This window comes from Zychaea mexicana (assembly GCF_025766255.1).
Source record: "Zychaea mexicana strain RSA 1403 chromosome Unknown BDB00scaffold_75, whole genome shotgun sequence".
Classification (NCBI taxonomy): domain Eukaryota; kingdom Fungi; phylum Mucoromycota; class Mucoromycetes; order Mucorales; family Lichtheimiaceae; genus Zychaea; species Zychaea mexicana.
Window position 1 is genome coordinate 203,270 of NW_026516738.1, and position 17,883 is coordinate 221,152.

Sequence of the window (17,883 nt, forward strand, 5' to 3'; positions counted from 1 at the left end):
CTTTCTTGTTTGTGTATAGAGTCACTGTATGTTTGCGAAGCGTTTGCCAAACAATTGAACATGATTCGTGGCATCTTGTCAGATTTTTAAGCCTTATCGCTCTCCTGATTTCCGGTTTCGAATAAACAATTTGCGAGCACTTTAGCGGAAAATAATGTCACACAAAAACTAGCCACTACCCTAGTTCGGCGATTCCAACTAGAGCACTATAGCAGTATCGGATAGCCATCGCGGTAAATGCCACTCTTCTACTTTCAATAGCAGGCTACCAAGTCTTTCGAAATGGAGATACTAACAGTAGCAACACCTGCAGATTGTTTCGCTTTGTGAGAAATAACGATATTTTTGAGCACAAAACTTCCGTCAGATATATAGAATCTGAAGAAGATGCGGCTCAGCGAGAACCCGTACTCATTTAGACAGTATGGCGCAGTCGCACAATGTTACTTGATATGGCTCCAGTGTGCCTTTACAGCCCCATTTTTTTTCGCTTCATTTTCTACACCTCTTTCGCATCCATCCTTTTTTTCTGCTTTCTCTACTGTATTCCTAATAGTTGTTTTCTGAGCCTAAAGCGAATTGCAATGGACACGACGCATTCGCCTCTTAATGACAGTCAAATTGAGGGTAGCTCGGTAGTCTCCCACTCACAAAAGAGAGGTCAAAGAAACTTAACAGAAGCCACTGAGCAAAGTAGCGAAATGGATGCGGCTCTTCAAAAAGATGCAGATGTAAAATACTCCAATGAAAAAAAGGTTTGTGAGATAATAACCAACTTTCAGTGGATCATATCCATCCGGTACCGTCTTCTCACCTTGGTCAAAAAGTATCTAATTGCATCTTTTGAATTATTTCTTGTATGATTTATCTATCTGCTGCCAATAGGAGAAACCAAAAAAGACAACAACGGCCTTCATGACAAAGCTATCGAATGCTCGTGATCTTCTCGGCATGGTTTTCTTACCAATCATGAACGTAGTTTTGTCACTCATCCTGATGGGCTTGCTTATCTATGTTTACATTAACGCAAACGGTCAACCACTGGACTATACCATGGGCAAGATGAAAATACCCTCAGTAATATCATTGCTTACGACACTTCTCAAAATGTGTATAGCAGGTGGTATTGGCTAGTACGTTAGCGAACTCACAATTTTTGTGTTTTTCAGAGTTATTACAGTTGTACAAGTTTGATCTGACAATGCATTTTATAGTGCTGTGTCTGAATATAAATGGGTGCGTCTGCAGGATGGCGGGGCTCTCAGCTTGCTTGACGTTTACGACGCATGCACTCGAGGAGTTGGCGGTATTGTTATAGCATAGAGTAGTTGTAACCTTTCTTCGCAGTGATACTTACACATTTTAATTTGATGTTTCCAGGTGCCATCCGTGTCATGCTATCGATCCGCCTCGACTACATAATCTTACCGGCAGTGATATTCCAACTCGGCCTTATTACGATTGGTCCAGCTACACAAGTCGTGCTCACTACCTACGCGGACCAAACTAATTGCACAAGTCCCACTGAAATGTACAATGGACGAATGCATTTCAACAATTTTTCTCTAAACGACTTATCATCGTTCGGCTATCCCTTTGATCAGCGCCTCAATTATGGCTTGAAAAAGCAATATGTTGTCATCTTTGGCTTCGACTCAACACCGTATCAAACAGCCATGCCACTTAACTACTGGTATATGGTAAACTCGACAGGCTTGACGTTCGCAGATATTCCTATGTTCTACACGGACATCGAATGTCAAGACGGGACTTTCGACGAAACTCAAATCATAAGCCCAACGACAAGAACTGCTATTACCTTGGCTGAATTTTACGGCAGTACGCAGCCCGTCGCTCCGCGTGTATACTACGCTGGCTCTATGTACAATAGGACGATTTATGATATACAGCATGCCAGAGTACCTTCGTTGATGAATGACGAATTCAATCCAGCACTCCGCGCCTTTGTAGGAGATCAGACATTTGTTGCGCTGTCGCATCAAGGACGGGCTTCAAAGGAAACGATAGAGCGGCCGGAAGACGCATTTGTCCAAGAATGCACCATTCGTACACACATGGCGCTCAACAACATTACGACAGGAACAGGAGGTGGTTTCTTCTTTGAGCCTGGCCCAAGAGAGCCTATTGAAATGGATTACGACCTCTTGATTAACTCATCATTCTGGTACGATCATCCTCTTGGTCCAGCACGAGCCATGCAAAACGCTTACGCCTATCAACTGACACTTATGGCAGCGATGACCGGATTCAGAGAAAGCGCGTTTCAAGACCGATTGGCAGACACCTGGGCAAGCAATAACCCTGACCGCAATACGCTCGAGAATTTTTTGCGTGCCGCATTTAACCAGAGCGACGTGGCACTGTCTATTGTCAATCCCACGACTGCCACATCCGTTGTATACGCCCATGCCTGCTATCCCATAGATCCAGTGTATACTTTGAATGCACCATCATTTTACACCGTGTCGTTGATAGCAATTCTGCCTTTACTTTGGTGGGTCATCATGTGGATCATCAGTCTCTATCAGACAAACGGCGTCTCCCGCGGCAATTCACAGATTGCGCTGCTTGTCACTGGGTTCACAAAAAAAGCGGCCGAGCAATTTAAAGGATATTCGCACGCAGGTCAGCGGACCCTCTTCCAGAAAGCCAGCACAGTCGACGTTACATTCGGTGAAGTCAAAAGAATGGACAACAAATCCGGGCACATTGCATTCGGTCTAGAGAACGAGCTTCATCCACTCAGAGCTCGCCGGAGGTCGATTTCCAGAGCATAAATCTTTTCATTGCTAATAAACTTTTTTTTTAACTGGATTAGGCATCCAATGCTATCTATAAACTGTCATTTAGCATGCATGTCCTTGTATGGTCATCTTTTTCCCGCGAATACTTTGATTCATATATTCTGGAAACAAGTCTACTTTATCATTGCTTGTCCCGCTCTCCTAATGATGTAACATGTAAATGAAAATTTGCACGTGGCTGACGAAAAAAGAATATATTTGGAGACAAACAAAGATATACTTTCTGCACTAAACCATTTGAGTGATGAGTGTCGTATTGCAAACACCTGCATACTTGACCATTCAGGGGAAAGGTTAGTGGAGGTACAAAGGGTAAAAAAGGTGGGGGAAGAACAAACAACGAAATGCAGGATTCATTGTTACTGAGGGAACAAGGCATGCAGCAATGGAGATTTCTGTAGCGCACACAACTCCTTTCGTCAGTTGTCATCCGATTACGGTGCTTTTTGCCGCGAAAAGGCCAAAAAAAGCTTTACACTGCTTTTCATGGAATGCACTGGCCATATTGGGAAAACATATTATTTTTGTGCGACCTTCTGTCCTGCGGAGTCGCTGCACTTGAATAATGAATAGAATATTAGGAAACCCAATTAAAAAACTGATTTAGGAATTAAGCATGTATAAGGCAATGTATTGCAAAACGGATAACGCAACGTGCAGACACCGTTGTCATTCTTGGTATTACTGCTCCTTTAAGAAACACATGTCATCACAGTGGACTGAAGAGTAAGCTTGATTGTTTTGTTGTTGGCGATGTCTAAACTATGTTACACCATCATTGTAAGAGAGAAAGAGATACTGCGTTTTTTTTTCAAAGAATTGAGCACAACATAAATTAAACGAGTACAGTACGATAAATATTTAATGACAAGCAAAGGTAAAAGACGACTTGTCAAGCGAATGATGTTTGGATGAATTGAAAGCGAAAAAGTGAGATGGTTGGGGTGGAGGAAAGAGGGCTGGACAGGGTAGAGAGGAGAGCGGCTATAAATCAAAGCTTCGACTCATTATACTGGAGAAGGTTTACAGTGACAGGAACGGAAATGAGACTTTTAAAGGTAGTTGAGGAGCTTGCAATTGCCACCTTCGTAGATATCAACCTTGGTGGTGCGATGTTTCTTGTCCAATGATTCGTAGTTGGACATTTCGTAAACGTAGAAATCAATGTGCTTGGATTCGAAGCTCCAGCTTTGATCTATGAATAGCAACGCGCGTGAGTTTAAGGAACCGTGGTCTTTTTTTTTACAGTTTGAAGTTGTACGAACCATCAACCAATAAACAGCCATTGTGCTTCTTGTTGGAGTTGGGAAGGGACCAACCATCGAGCTGAGGAACATAGATCTTGGTGTTCTTTTCAAGATCGTTAGCAGCGATACTGATGTAGGGACGGAGAGCAGAGCCATAAGCTAGTACAAGGTACAAAAAGCAGTTAGAGAATGTGCATTCTATGTGGATGTTTGAGAATGTCGAAAATACATGTGCACCTACCAGTGATACCATAGGGTTCTTCAGAGCGGTCGATTTCTTGGAAACACTGGTAGTTGCTGCAGGAGCAGCCACCAAGGTTGACAATCTTGTTACCAACGACACCAGTGCCTTCCATGACGAGGGCATCAGCGTAGTTTTCATTGACCTTGGCAATGGTCTTACCACCGCAGGTCTTAATGGGGACCTTCTTACCACCTGGGTTGTCTTCAGCCTGAGCAATCCAGTAGTAGGTGAAAGAAGAGTCGCTCTGGAGCTTCTTGCGCTTCTCAGAGCCGCTGGACGATGACGAGCTGCTGGACTTGGTGGTCTTGGAAGCCAAGTTGCTGACCTTGGAGGAAACGGTGCTGGCCTTCTTAGAGGAGGAGGACGACTTGGAGGACGACTTGGAGGACGATTTGGAGGACGACGAATCGTCATCCGAAGAAGACGAGGAAGAACCGCCGGCAACGCAGTAGTATTTGCCGTCGTTAAGGTTGTCGCACGAACCACTGTGAACTTGAGGGTTCATGTCGTAGAACTCGCTCAGGGAGATGCCGTACTTCTTGGCAACGGAAATGCAGCTGTCCGAGCTGGTAACTAGTGTGTAAAACAAAGGATGAGGAAAGGTATCAGTGAATCTGTACAATCATCACGATTATAGGTAAGTCAGATATCTGTATCATCTTTCATACCTTTGTGCTTCTTGCTGCAGCCGGACGAGTCAGAGGAACCGGATGAGGACGAGCCTTCTTCAACACAGTACTTTTTATTGATGTGCAAGTTGGTGCACTTGCTGTTAATCTGATCGTTCAAGGACATGAACTTGTCGGTGGAGATGCCATACTCCTTAGCAATAGCCTGGCAGGTATCACCGCTGGAGACTGGCATTTACAAAAGAAATTGGATAATTTGCGGTGAGTTATTGATCTAACACAATCAAGGAAGGTGGATAAGTAGTCATAAGAAGCTTACCGGTGTAGTACTCGGCACAACCAGTACCACGCTTCTTGAGCGAGATCAACTTGGAGGAAACATCGTCAGCTTCGACGAGTTTGAATGGGGCTTCAGGCGCATCATCGCTGTCAAAGGCGGCAAGGTAATTGGCAGAGATCTTGATAGTCTCGCCCTTGGTACCGTGAACAACAGCGAGAGGCTCGGCGCTGGCGGTGAACTGGTTGCTAGTGAAGGCGAGGAGACCGAATGTGGCCAAAGTGATAGCTCGTTGCAAAAGCATTGCGATAGAGGGACGTCAAGCTAATTATACAGTAGGGAGGGGGGATAGAAAGGAAGATAAAAGAACGGTCAGCGCCTGGCTGTTACACGACAAGTGATAGGGTCTAAGAAGTTTAAAAGAAAGGAATGGGGGTTTGTTTTTCGCAAAACAAAAAAAAGTTGAAAGAAGTGTTGACAAGAGGAAAGGAAGAGAGGTTGTTGAGGATGGGCGCAAGCAGAGTATTTAAACAAAACGGTGAGGGTGTTGGAATAGGGCGGCTGAGCTGTTGCAAATTTCGAGGTCTAAGGTAGGACAAGCATAGATTGCATTGCTCTATTGAAGCAGCCTTGTGTCGCCCAATATACTTCCGCTTCTTCCACCCGGTGCACAATCCCGCCCAATATGTTCTTATTTGTCGTGTTCAGTTCTTTATTTCTCTTTATCCGGCGCAATTCGACAATCGAAGGGCGGGATATAGCCATTTCAAGTTATAACTGCTTTTGAAGAAAACCCTGGAAAAGCGAGACCAGTCGTGAGTCAATGGCGATCACTTCTTGTCGCTGTGAAGAAGCCTATTGAGCGTTTCTTTTTTGACGCTCTTACTATATCTCCTCTGTCTGCTTTCGCCTCCCCCCCTCCTCCAACTCGCAGCTACGATACAAAATAAACGGCCTTATTGCTTTTTGCGCCCTCTGAAATTGTTGAACAGCCGAAAATGGCCCTTTCCTATTACAACTCGGTGTAACTGCCAGCCCAGCCAGAAAAAAAAACCCGTTTCTGCCTTTGCAACAGGTTACGCCTTGTGGACCTATGATTTCGTACTCTGGTAAAACTCGCAGCGTTACCAAAAAAAACACCCCCACTCCAGGCTCCAAAGAGAAATCTTATTCTTCTGGTCTCCAAATAAAAATTAAGCTAGTTTCTAACGTGCACAGTATGCCTCTTTGACTTGACAAAATGAAATTCACTCGACGTTCCAGATTGTCGTTTTTCTGTTGCTTTCTTTCATGAACGATGTATCCTTTTATTGTACGCTGCAAAAGATCGGTAAATAGTATGTATATTACATCTCACTTTGTCCTACGTCATATAAGCCCTTGTCCAATCCATGGCGTCCTCAATTTATTTTCGGGCGGGCAACAACAACTTTTTCTCTCTCGCTCACACACCCGTCTCTCTGCCTGCGCCTAGTATATATGGTAATCGATCTATTCTTAACTTCAATCCAAGCCATCCACCCCCCCCATCAATTGATATCTCAAGCTCACAAGTCGACTCTTCAAGCTGATAAAAGCAGCTTGTTCTTTGTCTCTTCTGCGAATTCGCTGGTTACACGCCCAAAGACATTGTGGCAAAAGTAAAATGATAACTTCAAAGGGAAACATCCTTTCTTGGATCCAATGGCTTCGAGGGGAGAGAACCCGACAATTTCCATTTATGCATAATTGATCCAGATATAAAAATCACAAGCTACATGCACTTTCAAAGATACAAAAGGTGCTTTGGCGCGTTGACCAGTGCCGTTTGTGGTTAAACGCACGATGTCCTTCGCTCGTGTGCCTTAGCATTCGGTCTTTCAATTACACGGGTTCTCGCGCGTTTGACTTTATTTTTTTTTTTTTGGTTTAACGTGCTACGATATCACTTTATCACCACCACTACCACCGCCTACTTACCTATGAAGCATGGTGGACGTTGATCTGAGACATCGGCCTATATTCATATGCCATATAATTTCACAAATAAGTACGACACACAACGCTACAATTAAGCAAACGCAAAAACTTTCTCCTAATGAACGATCAACCAAGGTCAAAAAAGTGAGGTACAAAAGCGATCAGAGCAAAATGCTGCCATGACAACGCGATTCACTCAACGGTGGGTTTCCCTAGTATCCATGGCATTGTTGTCCAGCAACAGAATGAGACGAATGGAAAATTTAAAGGACGTAGTGTGTGGCTAGGTACATGGATATTTTTTTTTTTTGGGTGGGGTTACAAACCCGGTAATATCCGCATAAAAATTGACCGTTGTACACATTTATAATAGATGACAGCACGGGCATCATTCGAGTGGTACTGTCTCCGCGTCTGTGTCGCAGGCCGGATATTACGCAGTTCACGTTTTCATCCTCTGTTTCTGTTTTTGGGGCAATTGAATGGACCAGTAGTGGCGAGGCGTTTGTTCGTTGTGGAGGGTAAAAGGAGTGATCATATCTTTACGTGTGTAGGATTAATCGTGGTGAACCGTAGGCCAATGTCTCGTTTGTCTTATCTACAGGTTCCATGTCGACCATGACCCCATCCGTGAAATCTACCATTGGATTAAAGTGATGCAAGTAAACAAGCTGGATATGCGAATGCCTGCTGACGATAACCATGATGGCCTGGCAAAGTCAAGCTCTTCATCGAATCACGTACTCAGTGAAAAGTTCCAGACGTTGTTCTCACAGCCATCACCAACATCACCTGGACCAGTGTCGCCGCTCATCAAAAACCATGACAGCTATCACAGCAACAGCAGCAGCTTTCTCGACAACTTTGACAGTCAAGAATTCAATTGGTCGCCAGATCATCCGTTCGCATCTTCCACACCCATTAGCCGCTTACCACACCTCGCAAATGGTGACAGAGGAGACGAAAATACACATGAAGGATCCCCTTTACGATACCCCGTACAAAGAGTAACACTTGCCGAAAAACAAGACATGGCGGACGACGATGACGACGACGATGAGGAGTTTGGGTTTGACGATGACTCGGCGCTGGATAACTTTGATATGAGTGCATTCGAAGAAAAAGCGCTGGACTCAAGGAAACGGACATTAGATGACGCTTTGAACGATTGATTCATAATACATTCGCTGTTTCTGGTTCACAATCTGAGTTTTTGCCTGCTTTGTTTTTTCTTTTTTACCCTATCCCATAGTGCCTGTGGTCGATATTTCGAGTTTGTTGACAGGCTCGACAGCCTCTTTTGTTACTTTGCTTTTAGACAAGAGAGAAAGAATAGCACAATGGCGACTGCCCTGAAACAGCCTATAATCAAGCAGCTGACACTAGCTTTACTAAAGCCAGACATTTGCGCCGATGCAGCATTACCACCAAAGATCTACCAGGCACTCAATGCAAAGAATTTAGACATTGTGCAGCAACGACAAGTGCTTTGGACCGAAGAGGATGCTGGGTCCTTTTATGCAGAGCATAAAGGGAAATTCTTCTATCAGCGGCTGTGTGGATACATGACGAGGTAAGCAGGCACAGCTTTTGTTGAGTTTAGGGTTCCTGGTCTTTTTTTTTTTGGCTAAGCTTGTCAATTGCTGGCATACAGTGGCCCCTTCCAAGCATTGATATTATCTTCTCCAAATGCTATCAAGGAATGGCGAGCATTGATAGGTCCTACTCATCCTGTCCGGTAAGTTAGCAGATATTGCCAGTAACAGCGATAGCATTGGGGGGCGCAAACCTTAATAAATGAAAAATATATAGTGCCCGTATCCATCAACCAACCACCCTTCGAGCATTGTATGGCTTGACTGATACCCGAAACTCATTCCATGGATCAGGTAATATCTGCAGCTCTGTTTTGGGGGCAATTGTGTCCAATTTATTAATGACTCTGTGCGCTTCCAATAGATTCGGATGAAACAGCAAAGAATGAGATTGGCCTCTTTTTTCCCGAGTTTGATGTGGATGCATGGCATAGAAACAACAACAGCAACAATTAAAGTATATATAATAATGTTTTGTACATAATCAACCCAATTCCAAGATGTGCATATTTGTTTGTGTATAATAAAATAGCCCTTCTAGGGCATTTTCGCAGCGGGGCTGACAGATTAATTGGCCACATCCCACATCAGTCTAATTTTTTCAAAGTCCATGTTTGATATCACCCCTGTACAGTAGTAGTGGATCATTGATGCCGGTGATGAATCAAGAAGACACATCATGTGCGAATTAGTATATTGGACGAAGAAAAATAAAAAAAAATGGTGTCGTCGAAAGACATGCTGCAAGTACAGAAGCGGACGATGTATGAGCTGCATGAACGGGCTACATGCCGAAACTATTCTTTAGCAGTAAAGCTACATAGTGTTGTCTCCACTTTATTGTAAACAAGAAATCGCATAAACTCTCCCAGTGTATGAATTTCAATGCAAGGGTGCTCATATAAAGGAAGAACACCAAGGTAGTGAGAATGAAGTGATAGCACAAGCGTGGTCTGATATGATAAATAGTTCATGTGGGCTAGAATCCAAGAAAGGTGACCAGCTCCAACAAAATCTATTGGCTGCCTTTACTTCCCCCGGATTTCTCTATCCCGCACTACATATCACGCGCAGCTTCTGCCAGGTTTTTTTATTCTTTTTGCATCTCTCTTCTTGGCAAGCAGATAAAAGAAGTATGAATCCCGAATAGTATGTATACATTGATGTCGTTGTTCGGCAGGACATGAAAATAATACTTTAGGATGACAACATCTTTGCTGTCTGCATCCGCCACTAATACGCATTGAATAGCGACTACCTTTTCAAACTACTCCTCATTGGTGATTCCGGCGTTGGTGCGTATAAAAGAAACTGTATACCTTCAAGTACTTTTCTCACATTATTTTTTTATATTTAAAAACAGGCAAATCGTGTCTTTTGCTTCGTTTTGCCGACGATACGTATACCGAATCATATATTTCTACTATCGGCGTGGATTTCGTAATTATTATTTGTTACTTTTGGTTAATGAGGAGAGATGATGTTGGGAGTGGGGTGTTGTGGCAAAGGAGGCAAAGTGGAGGGAGGGGTGTGTGTATGGGCCACCTCACAGCAGGAGGGTCTGTAGGAAGAACAGGGAGACTTACCGTTGTACATGCTTATAGAAAATCCGAACCATCGAACTCGAAGGCAAGACAGTCAAGTTGCAGATAGTAAGTTGGAGAGAAGGATGGCGACAAGAAAGGGCTCAACTGGATATAAGAGTAGTTGGGAACTGATGAGACTAAATATGTATGTTTTGATTAACTCTAGTGGGATACTGCAGGCCAGGAACGTTTCCGTACCATCACATCATCGTACTATAGAGGCGCACACGGCATCATTGTTGTATACGACGTAACGGATCAAGATACCTTCAACAATGTCAGGCAGTGGTTGCAAGAAATCGACAGATACGCAGCAGAAGGTGTCAACAAGCTTCTTGTCGGCAACAAGAGTGACATGACGGACAAGAAGGTCGTGGAAACCGAGCAGGCAAAGGTACAGTTTTTCTAGGGGAGAAACCTAGCTTTCCAGCAATCCATGCGCTATTAGCTAATCCTCTCATATGAAACAATATCAGGAAATGGCCGAATCGTTGAACATACCCTTCTTAGAGACCTCGGCCAAGAACTCTGACAATGTCGAACAGGCTTTCTTGACAATGGCTAAACAAATCAAGGACAGAATGGGTACCACCATGCAGCAACAGCAACCAAAGTCAACTGTCAAGGTCGGCCAGGGCGCATCTGTACAGCCCAAGCAGTCTGGTGGATGCTGCTAAATGGACGAATTCAATTTCTATACTCTGTTTCTCTCTTGACTTGCCATCCTCAAGGTTCCTACCATCACCCCCTCTTCCCATCACATTCCCCTGCGACTGCCACCCTTCCTCAATCCTTCCCTCTTACACAACTTTTCTAATAAACAATCTCAGCGTTTTGACCGGTTATAGTTATTGTGTTTTGATGTGGGACAACAAAGTCATTACAAACATGTGAAGAATTAACCCTGGTTTCACCAGATCGACAGGCTTACGTGGCCATCGTCGGTATGTAGTGTCGTGGTGGTCCTTGAAAGCATATCTTTTACACTCTTCTTTCTGCATACATGTTAACACCTATCCAATGGTTGTGACGAATTAGATGTATTGAAGGCGGGGATTCTCAACTGCTTAAAAGTCGTTTTTATGTGATTTATTGATCAGTAACATACTATTACACCTTACTGTACTATCATCTTAATGATTTGAGACTCATAGCAGACCCAGAGGCGAAGGGTAGACTTTTAGCCGCAATATCAGACATACGGTTTGCATTATGCCATAGTACCGCATTGTTCGGCAGCTATCATCTTTACAAGATATATACAGCTTCAATTACATAGCAGCATATGTTCAACTGCATACACATCCAATACTATAGCTACAATTAAAAATCTTACTCACTATGCTTCGGACCACGGAAGAAAAAAAAAGTATGCTCAATAGAACTTCCATGGCACTTATTGCTAATAATATTGACTTAATTATTGGCATTGCAGTGTCGAATTATGATATCACATATATCTCAAAGATTACATCGACAAGTGTCCCGCGCACCACTCATTTCTCCAGCAGCACGAGAACACAAACAGTACATCTACCATTACATGATGAACGCTATTATTATTGTCAAGTATGATAATGAGCTGCTGTATAATACAAACTCGAAGAGTACTGGTCTTTCCGCTGAATAGAACAATAGTTGATAAAAACAGAAAACCAGCGCTTTCTTGACCTTTTTTCGTGTCTCTATCCTTTTCCACACAAGACATATTTTGCCTGTTCGTTAAAGAAATGGAGCAATCATGCTACTTTCTCACTCTGTGCGACGATCGACAGGAAAAACAGTATATTTAGGTGCTCAAACGAATAATTACTAGGCTCATCAAATAGCTAGACAATTACCTTAAAGCTGTTCTTTAAATGAAAAAGGCAGCAGAATACCAAAAATATTAACGAGACAGTGATGATGTTTATTTCATGCAGCGCGTTTTCCTTCATTTTTTTTATTCAAAAAACCAAGTATCACTGTTATCTCAAACAAGGAGACCCGCAAAAAGCAACAAGCTAATTTCAATGATCAGTTGTGGTCGTTGTTGCCGTTGCTGTAGGTAGCTACTGTAGTAAGTAGGTTTTCTTTGAGAAACGCTATATGTCTTACAGGACTATCCGAAATTGGCTTGTACCACGACATACACATCCCGTCGTTGCTTATTGTACTCGCTGTGGTTAATTAAATCTTACTTCCCTCTTCCACTCTTTATGCCACTGACCTTTCGATGTCGAGCACTCAACAGTTTGATGTTCTAATCGTCGGAGCAGGTAGGGGTTATTCCATGTTCGATGCATACGACAATGCGATACGGACGAAGGAACCGGTCAACTCTACTGCGACATATCCACTAATCTGTCATCATCGTCTATACAACAGGACCTTCAGGCCTGTATGCGGCTTTGCTTTTAGGAAGCATGGGCGTTTCAGTCCGAATTATTGGTATGCATCATCACACTTGAAGCAACGAGAATCTACGAGAGCTGACACGACAGATTTGTTTGTTTATTTGTATATGTAATCTTGTATAGATTCAAAAACATACGTGTCCGGCTCAGACAATCCTGCACTCCTTCTTTCACCTCACACACTACAGCACTTACAAGCGGTCGATCTTGTCCAACCACTCGTTCAAAATGGGATGCGTCACTGGCGTTTCCAGCTCTATGTAAACCAAGGTCGAGGAACCAACTCGATTTCTGTTGAACGGCAAAGTTTTCGCGTTTGGGAGAAAAAGAGCTCACAGTATAATTGGGCCTTATCGTGTGAAGCAACCGATGTCTGTAACGCTTTCAGAGACGCGCTGTACAAACGAACCGACATTCGTGTTGACTACCAGCATCGGCTCGTTCATCTTCAAGACATGACCGATCACAAAAATAAATCACAGTCTGTTGATTACCCCATTGTGTCTACCATCAAGGATCTCAGAACAGGTCGCGCCTTTTGCTGGCGCTCGCGTATGATCATTGGAGCGGACGGAGCAGACAGTCTTGTGAGACGAAAGCTCGGTAAATGCAACAAAATAATAATCTGCAAATGAAAAAATAATCATACTAACATAGGCGCACAGGTACACCACAACGTAATCGTGGTATGAGTTGTGTGGCTCCGCTGTACACTCTGCAAGTTACTGCTGAAAGCGACTTTCCTGGACTACGTACTGTTTCGGTCGTCAGGAAAGGCGAAGATTCGGTGCTGTTGATTGGTAAGGCCTACGGTTTTTCCCTTTTCTTTCAGACTCTATAACCTGTTATTAATCGAGCTCTATACGTTCAAAGGTCACCGAAAAAAGCTGTACGTTATTCTCGAGCAAAATCCCAAGTGGAGCCAGCTAGCACTTCTTGATTCGGATGACGACTTGCTAGAAGCCATCCATTCTCATGTGCAATCAATACTTCAACCGTACGATTTTCGTTTTACCGCTATCCACGAGTATCGTTGCTGGCATGGTAATGATCTGGATACATAGGTCTACTACTTGTCAATTGATACTTACCGTCGATACCATATATTGATAGCTACCGATCCTATTGTGGAGGAATACAGTGCAAACAGACGCTGGTTTCTTGTCGGCAGTGCAGCACAAGTAATCAGTCCACCCGAGCTCCTGTCAGCTAACCTCGGTCTGGATCAGGTGTACAACCTCTGTTGGAAAATCTCAAAGTACTGTAAAAACTATGCCTCCGCCCACTTGCTCGATACATATGAAACAGAATCAAGGTCCAGGACAAATGACTATACCGTTGTTTCTGATGCTTTGATGGCAATGATAACCAATGCTGCTGTTTACGAGGAAGATGAAAGGGGCGATGTGCAAAGCGGCAACAGCAGTGTAGCCAGCACGCCTATCCAGCGGCTCAAGTGGGGCAAAAGTTGGCATATTGGTGGCGTAGCTTACCCGATCAGTGACATCAGTCGATCTTCCATTCAAGCTCCTAATGGAAAACTGAAGCCATACAATGCTATGCAACTGCAGACATCACCTTTGTCGGGCCCAAGAAGAACAAGATCAACGTTAGCAGGCAAGGACACTTCCTCGCAGCTCAGCATAACATCTCCTTCAGTAAACAGCAGCACCACATCTTTCCTTTCTCGTAGTCGATCTCTCAGCAGTCTCGCCATGCGCTCAAAATCGTTCCTAGGGCTTCCTCGAACATCGACAGACAGCGTTCCGCCTGATCGATTCGACCCACAGAAACGACCATTGACCCGTAGTATAACAAGGATCAAAGCACGAGGCTATCAGCATTATGATAACAACTCGGTAGTGAGGGCAAATCATCCGGATACGTGGAGAATCATTAAAGCGAACCATTATGACCTACTTGAACGAATTGCAAAAGATGCGCAGCCGGGAGCATTCACTATTTTGATTTTTTGCAATTCACTCGCCGAGGATAGAAACTTGAAGAGTCTTCAGCAGTTCAAGCAATATATGGATACCCCTTCGTCAATGCTGCAGTATGAGCAGCGAAGGCTTCACGATAGCCGATCATCGATACCATCCGAATCTCTATATGGTACAGCGCCAGTAACACCAACAACCAGCAGCGAAACATCTTCACCACGCTCATCACTTTCATCCGGATTCACCGCTGCTACTAACCGCCTTTCGCGGTTTTTCTCAATGTGGTCCTCAGTATCGTCGATTGCTTCCTCACCCTTACCGCCTGCGCCTCAATCATCGCCACCGCCGACACCAGCCACCGCATCTCCTTTACGATTATTCTCCTTCTTGTACATCACATCCTCGACCAGACAGCAAGTCCAAGAGTTATTGTCAAATAACTCGGATTCATTCATGCACTCCCTTTTCCCGAAAGGACTCGAACGTCTATACATTGACCATGACAATCTAACGCACTCAGCATATGGGATTAATAGCAATGAGCCGATGATCGTAGTGATTCGACCTGATGGGTATATAGGTATGCGAGCGTGTATCGATCAGGTCGACCGCTTGAACGACTACTTTGATGCATTTATGATTCCACCAGTTGACCTCGATTCAGCTGCTGCCGATGTTGCAAATGATTATCTGTTTTGATTCTTACACTTTTGTAATTCCATACTCCTTAAGTAGTATTCGATATTATTCACTTTATATGATCGGAATGAATTGATTATTTATTGTATCATTACATCTTTAAAACACACATAACTTTGGTCCTGACGCCTTGCTTGCCGTTGTACTTCTCGAGAAAATACTTGACAGTATTCTCTTTATTGCCAATCTTGTCCGCCATATCTAAAATGTCAGAGCACTTGGGCAGCATGTAGCGTGTGTGAGGGTATTCCATATAGTTTCCACCTTCACAGAGGGGCGTAAGTGAAGTGTCCAATGGCGCATCAAAGTAGTGCCGCTTGATTTCATTTGCATCAGCTTCTTCCAGAGTTGGTGGATTCCAATTTGGTTTTGTTCGAGTGACGAGCGTTGCCCGCGTTCCTTCAGAAAACTCGCTTCCAGCCTATATTACATGAGTTAACGAAATAAATTCAGAAAATTTAACAACACCAGTGCATCGATAGAGAGAAGTACTAAAGAAATGTTAGCTTACCAAGCACTTGCCAGCTAGTTGATACTCCAATCGCATACAATCTATAAACGAGAGACGTGCCCCGGTATGATACAGCTGCAGCGAGATTTTCATTGATGTGGGCGACATTCCGCTAAGTCGGTCAAGTGTTTCTTTTGCCCAGTCTACAGCTACCTTTTCATTCTTGAGGGCAGCAATAATTTCTTCCATTGTTTCGTGGTTAAAGCATCTACAAAGGACTTATTGTACTTAATTCTCTCATCGCTTGTCGCATACTATTCATAAATAATGTAGTCGCATGAGTTATATTACCGATTGATTGCTGGATAAATATCGCCGCCTAAAGAAAATGGCGCCTCCTGCTCCATATCCGCCGAAAATCTTTCAATGACTGCATTGATGGCATTTTGGTCCAATGAACCTTGGCTCTGGGATGCAAGTTCTTTGAGGGCACTTTCTAAACTGTCTAGATGTTTTGTCGGGACGTAATGTGTCGCTATACCAGCATAGCTAAGGAAAGAAATTGAAAAAAAAAATATTGATGTCGTATTGGTAAACAGTTGATATGGGAGCTACTGTATTTGAAGCGTATAAAACTTACAATACATCGGCTCCACGTAGACGTTTACCGGTTAAACCAATATAAGGTCCGAGAGATCCATCCAGCCGTGGCATCCAAAAAGACGCACTGGCATCCGAGAAGAGGCCTATCGAATTTTCAGGCATCGCAAAGACAGTATTCTCCGTAGCGATGCGGAAAGGACCGTTCATTGTAAGACCAACGCCACCGCCCACTTCGGTATTAATCAGTAAGAATGTTATTTGTTTTGCACGAGAAACGGAGAAGCCCATACATAAATATATACGTACTGGTGATGCCATCGATCAACGCGATATAAGGTTTCTGAATGCTGCCAATCAAATGGTCCTTGCGATACTGTCTATTGAAAATATACGTAATATCATCATTGCGGCCTTCTTGAGCTAAATCCAGTAAAGCTGCAAACGACTTTGTCAGCGTTCATTATACGATAGGCGCTGTGTGTTTCAGTTTATCTACCTTTGATATCACCGCCTGCACAGAAAGCCTTTCCTCCGTTGCCCCTGACAAAGATCGCCTTGCATGCATCGGACTTTTCCCACGTCTGGATGTTGTCATTAAATCAACCCTTCTTGTTGCTTCCCTCTTTCTTTATGAATAACTCACTAAAAGTCTTTCGCAGATGATATCGCACATCGTGTAGTTTATCGCGTTCAGATTTTTTGGACGATTGAGAAGTATTTCGCAGATACCACTTGGGTGCTGATGTGTCAGTACTTCAGCCTATGATCACGAAGGAATTGTGATTAATAAGCACAGAGACACGCGAGAAAAAATGGTCCAGCAAAGGCCAGTTTCTTCATAATAACACTTACATCGCCATCACCTTTATTCGATACAGGATGATGGTGGGTTGCTATGGTAGTATGCTGTTGGGCAGAGAAAAATGGGTAAGAACGGTTTTTCTTTTTTGCATAAAGTGTTGTCGCAGTTTGCAGTCAGGTTTTACCGAAAATTTCGACGCAGGTGAGGAGGAAACTAGACGCTTTTGCACGGCAAGCAGTCGCTGCGCGGCAGTCGTTGTTGCACTGTGTGAACTCTCTGTTGAATTGATAGTCATACCAGACACCTTGGTCAGTTGAGAAGTGCGAATTGCAGAAGAGAGAAATCTACCCAAGAGCATAAAATTAGAGAAGATGTGAAGGCGTGCGGAATATGGTGGGAGTCAGCTTGAAGGGAGTTTCTGAGACCCAATTTTCAACCTTTATAGAAATTTCCCATCACCTGCAAATGCCACGAAATATAGCGCAATCGACAGCTTTCGATGAGAGGAACACGGTGTGCTAAATTTTATTTTGATTGAGCCATTTGTCGTTGCGCAATAACACCTCAAAGTTTCCGTATTTGGCCCTATTTGGCTGGGATACAATCGTTTTTTGCGTTCAAAGTCTA

General features: G+C 43.6%; 7 protein-coding genes across 7 annotated transcripts; 5 read left to right on the top strand and 2 right to left on the bottom strand.

The window, feature by feature from the left end:
* Window positions 1–915: 915 nt before the first annotated feature.
* BDB00DRAFT_875631 (uncharacterized protein) lies at window positions 916–2,798 on the top strand (the record flags this gene model as incomplete). The annotated part of the gene is made up of 3 exons (XM_053127377.1): window positions 916–1,133; window positions 1,215–1,306; window positions 1,381–2,798. The coding sequence occupies 3 exons, from the start codon at window positions 916–918 to the stop codon at window positions 2,796–2,798; spliced, it is 1,728 nt and encodes a 575-aa protein (XP_052976441.1).
* Window positions 2,799–3,877: 1,079 nt separating this feature from the next.
* Window positions 3,878–5,526, bottom strand: BDB00DRAFT_875632 (uncharacterized protein; the record flags this gene model as incomplete). The annotated part of the gene is made up of 5 exons (XM_053127378.1): window positions 3,878–4,020; window positions 4,091–4,231; window positions 4,314–4,889; window positions 4,985–5,173; window positions 5,265–5,526. 5 exons carry the CDS (start codon window positions 5,524–5,526, stop codon window positions 3,878–3,880), a joined length of 1,311 nt encoding a protein of 436 aa, XP_052976442.1.
* A 1,590-nt stretch (window positions 5,527–7,116) lies between these two features.
* On the top strand, window positions 7,117–8,437 carry BDB00DRAFT_566988 (uncharacterized protein). Its single transcript, XM_053117886.1, has 4 exons — window positions 7,117–7,325; window positions 7,458–7,468; window positions 7,555–7,702; window positions 7,786–8,437. The coding sequence occupies exons 1-4, from the start codon at window positions 7,300–7,302 to the stop codon at window positions 8,351–8,353; spliced, it is 753 nt and encodes a 250-aa protein (XP_052976443.1). The 5' UTR covers window positions 7,117–7,299; the 3' UTR covers window positions 8,354–8,437.
* An 84-nt stretch (window positions 8,438–8,521) lies between these two features.
* BDB00DRAFT_790562 (nucleoside diphosphate kinase) lies at window positions 8,522–9,232 on the top strand (the record flags this gene model as incomplete). The annotated part of the gene is made up of 4 exons (XM_053120968.1): window positions 8,522–8,754; window positions 8,836–8,919; window positions 8,994–9,070; window positions 9,141–9,232. 4 exons carry the CDS (start codon window positions 8,522–8,524, stop codon window positions 9,230–9,232), a joined length of 486 nt encoding a protein of 161 aa, XP_052976444.1.
* A 571-nt stretch (window positions 9,233–9,803) lies between these two features.
* Window positions 9,804–11,209, top strand: BDB00DRAFT_839378 (P-loop containing nucleoside triphosphate hydrolase protein). The gene is made up of 6 exons (XM_053124694.1): window positions 9,804–9,925; window positions 10,028–10,071; window positions 10,140–10,216; window positions 10,381–10,428; window positions 10,529–10,756; window positions 10,839–11,209. The coding sequence occupies exons 1-6, from the start codon at window positions 9,912–9,914 to the stop codon at window positions 11,037–11,039; spliced, it is 612 nt and encodes a 203-aa protein (XP_052976445.1). The 5' UTR covers window positions 9,804–9,911; the 3' UTR covers window positions 11,040–11,209.
* A 1,368-nt stretch (window positions 11,210–12,577) lies between these two features.
* Window positions 12,578–15,400, top strand: BDB00DRAFT_875636 (FAD binding domain-containing protein; the record flags this gene model as incomplete). Its single annotated transcript, XM_053127379.1, has 6 exons — window positions 12,578–12,620; window positions 12,730–12,792; window positions 12,882–13,361; window positions 13,424–13,558; window positions 13,632–13,802; window positions 13,872–15,400. The coding sequence occupies 6 exons, from the start codon at window positions 12,578–12,580 to the stop codon at window positions 15,398–15,400; spliced, it is 2,421 nt and encodes an 806-aa protein (XP_052976446.1).
* A 91-nt stretch (window positions 15,401–15,491) lies between these two features.
* BDB00DRAFT_918085 (ClpP/crotonase-like domain-containing protein) lies at window positions 15,492–17,631 on the bottom strand (the record flags this gene model as incomplete). The annotated part of the gene is made up of 9 exons (XM_053128722.1): window positions 17,441–17,631; window positions 17,307–17,360; window positions 17,098–17,214; window positions 16,951–17,035; window positions 16,761–16,889; window positions 16,492–16,684; window positions 16,203–16,400; window positions 15,912–16,119; window positions 15,492–15,821 (listed from the first exon to the last, which is right to left on the bottom strand). Exons 1-9 carry the CDS (start codon window positions 17,612–17,614, stop codon window positions 15,492–15,494), a joined length of 1,488 nt encoding a protein of 495 aa, XP_052976447.1. The 5' UTR covers window positions 17,615–17,631.
* Between the last annotated feature and the right edge of the window lie 252 nt (window positions 17,632–17,883).

What these genes read in the sequence shown, in the direction of transcription:
- BDB00DRAFT_566988 (XM_053117886.1), top strand. Translation starts at nt 7,300, where the DNA reads ATGAACGATCAACCAAGGTCAAAAAA. An exon ending in GCGTTTGTTCGTTGTGGAGG is followed by an intron (nt 7,703 to 7,785) that starts GTAAAAGGAGTG and finishes TCTTATCTACAG; the next exon opens with GTTCCATGTCGACCATGACC.
- BDB00DRAFT_839378 (XM_053124694.1), top strand. An exon ending in CTACTATCGGCGTGGATTTC is followed by an intron (nt 10,217 to 10,380) that starts GTAATTATTATT and finishes ACATGCTTATAG; the next exon opens with AAAATCCGAACCATCGAACT. An exon ending in TGGAAACCGAGCAGGCAAAG is followed by an intron (nt 10,757 to 10,838) that starts GTACAGTTTTTC and finishes AAACAATATCAG; the next exon opens with GAAATGGCCGAATCGTTGAA.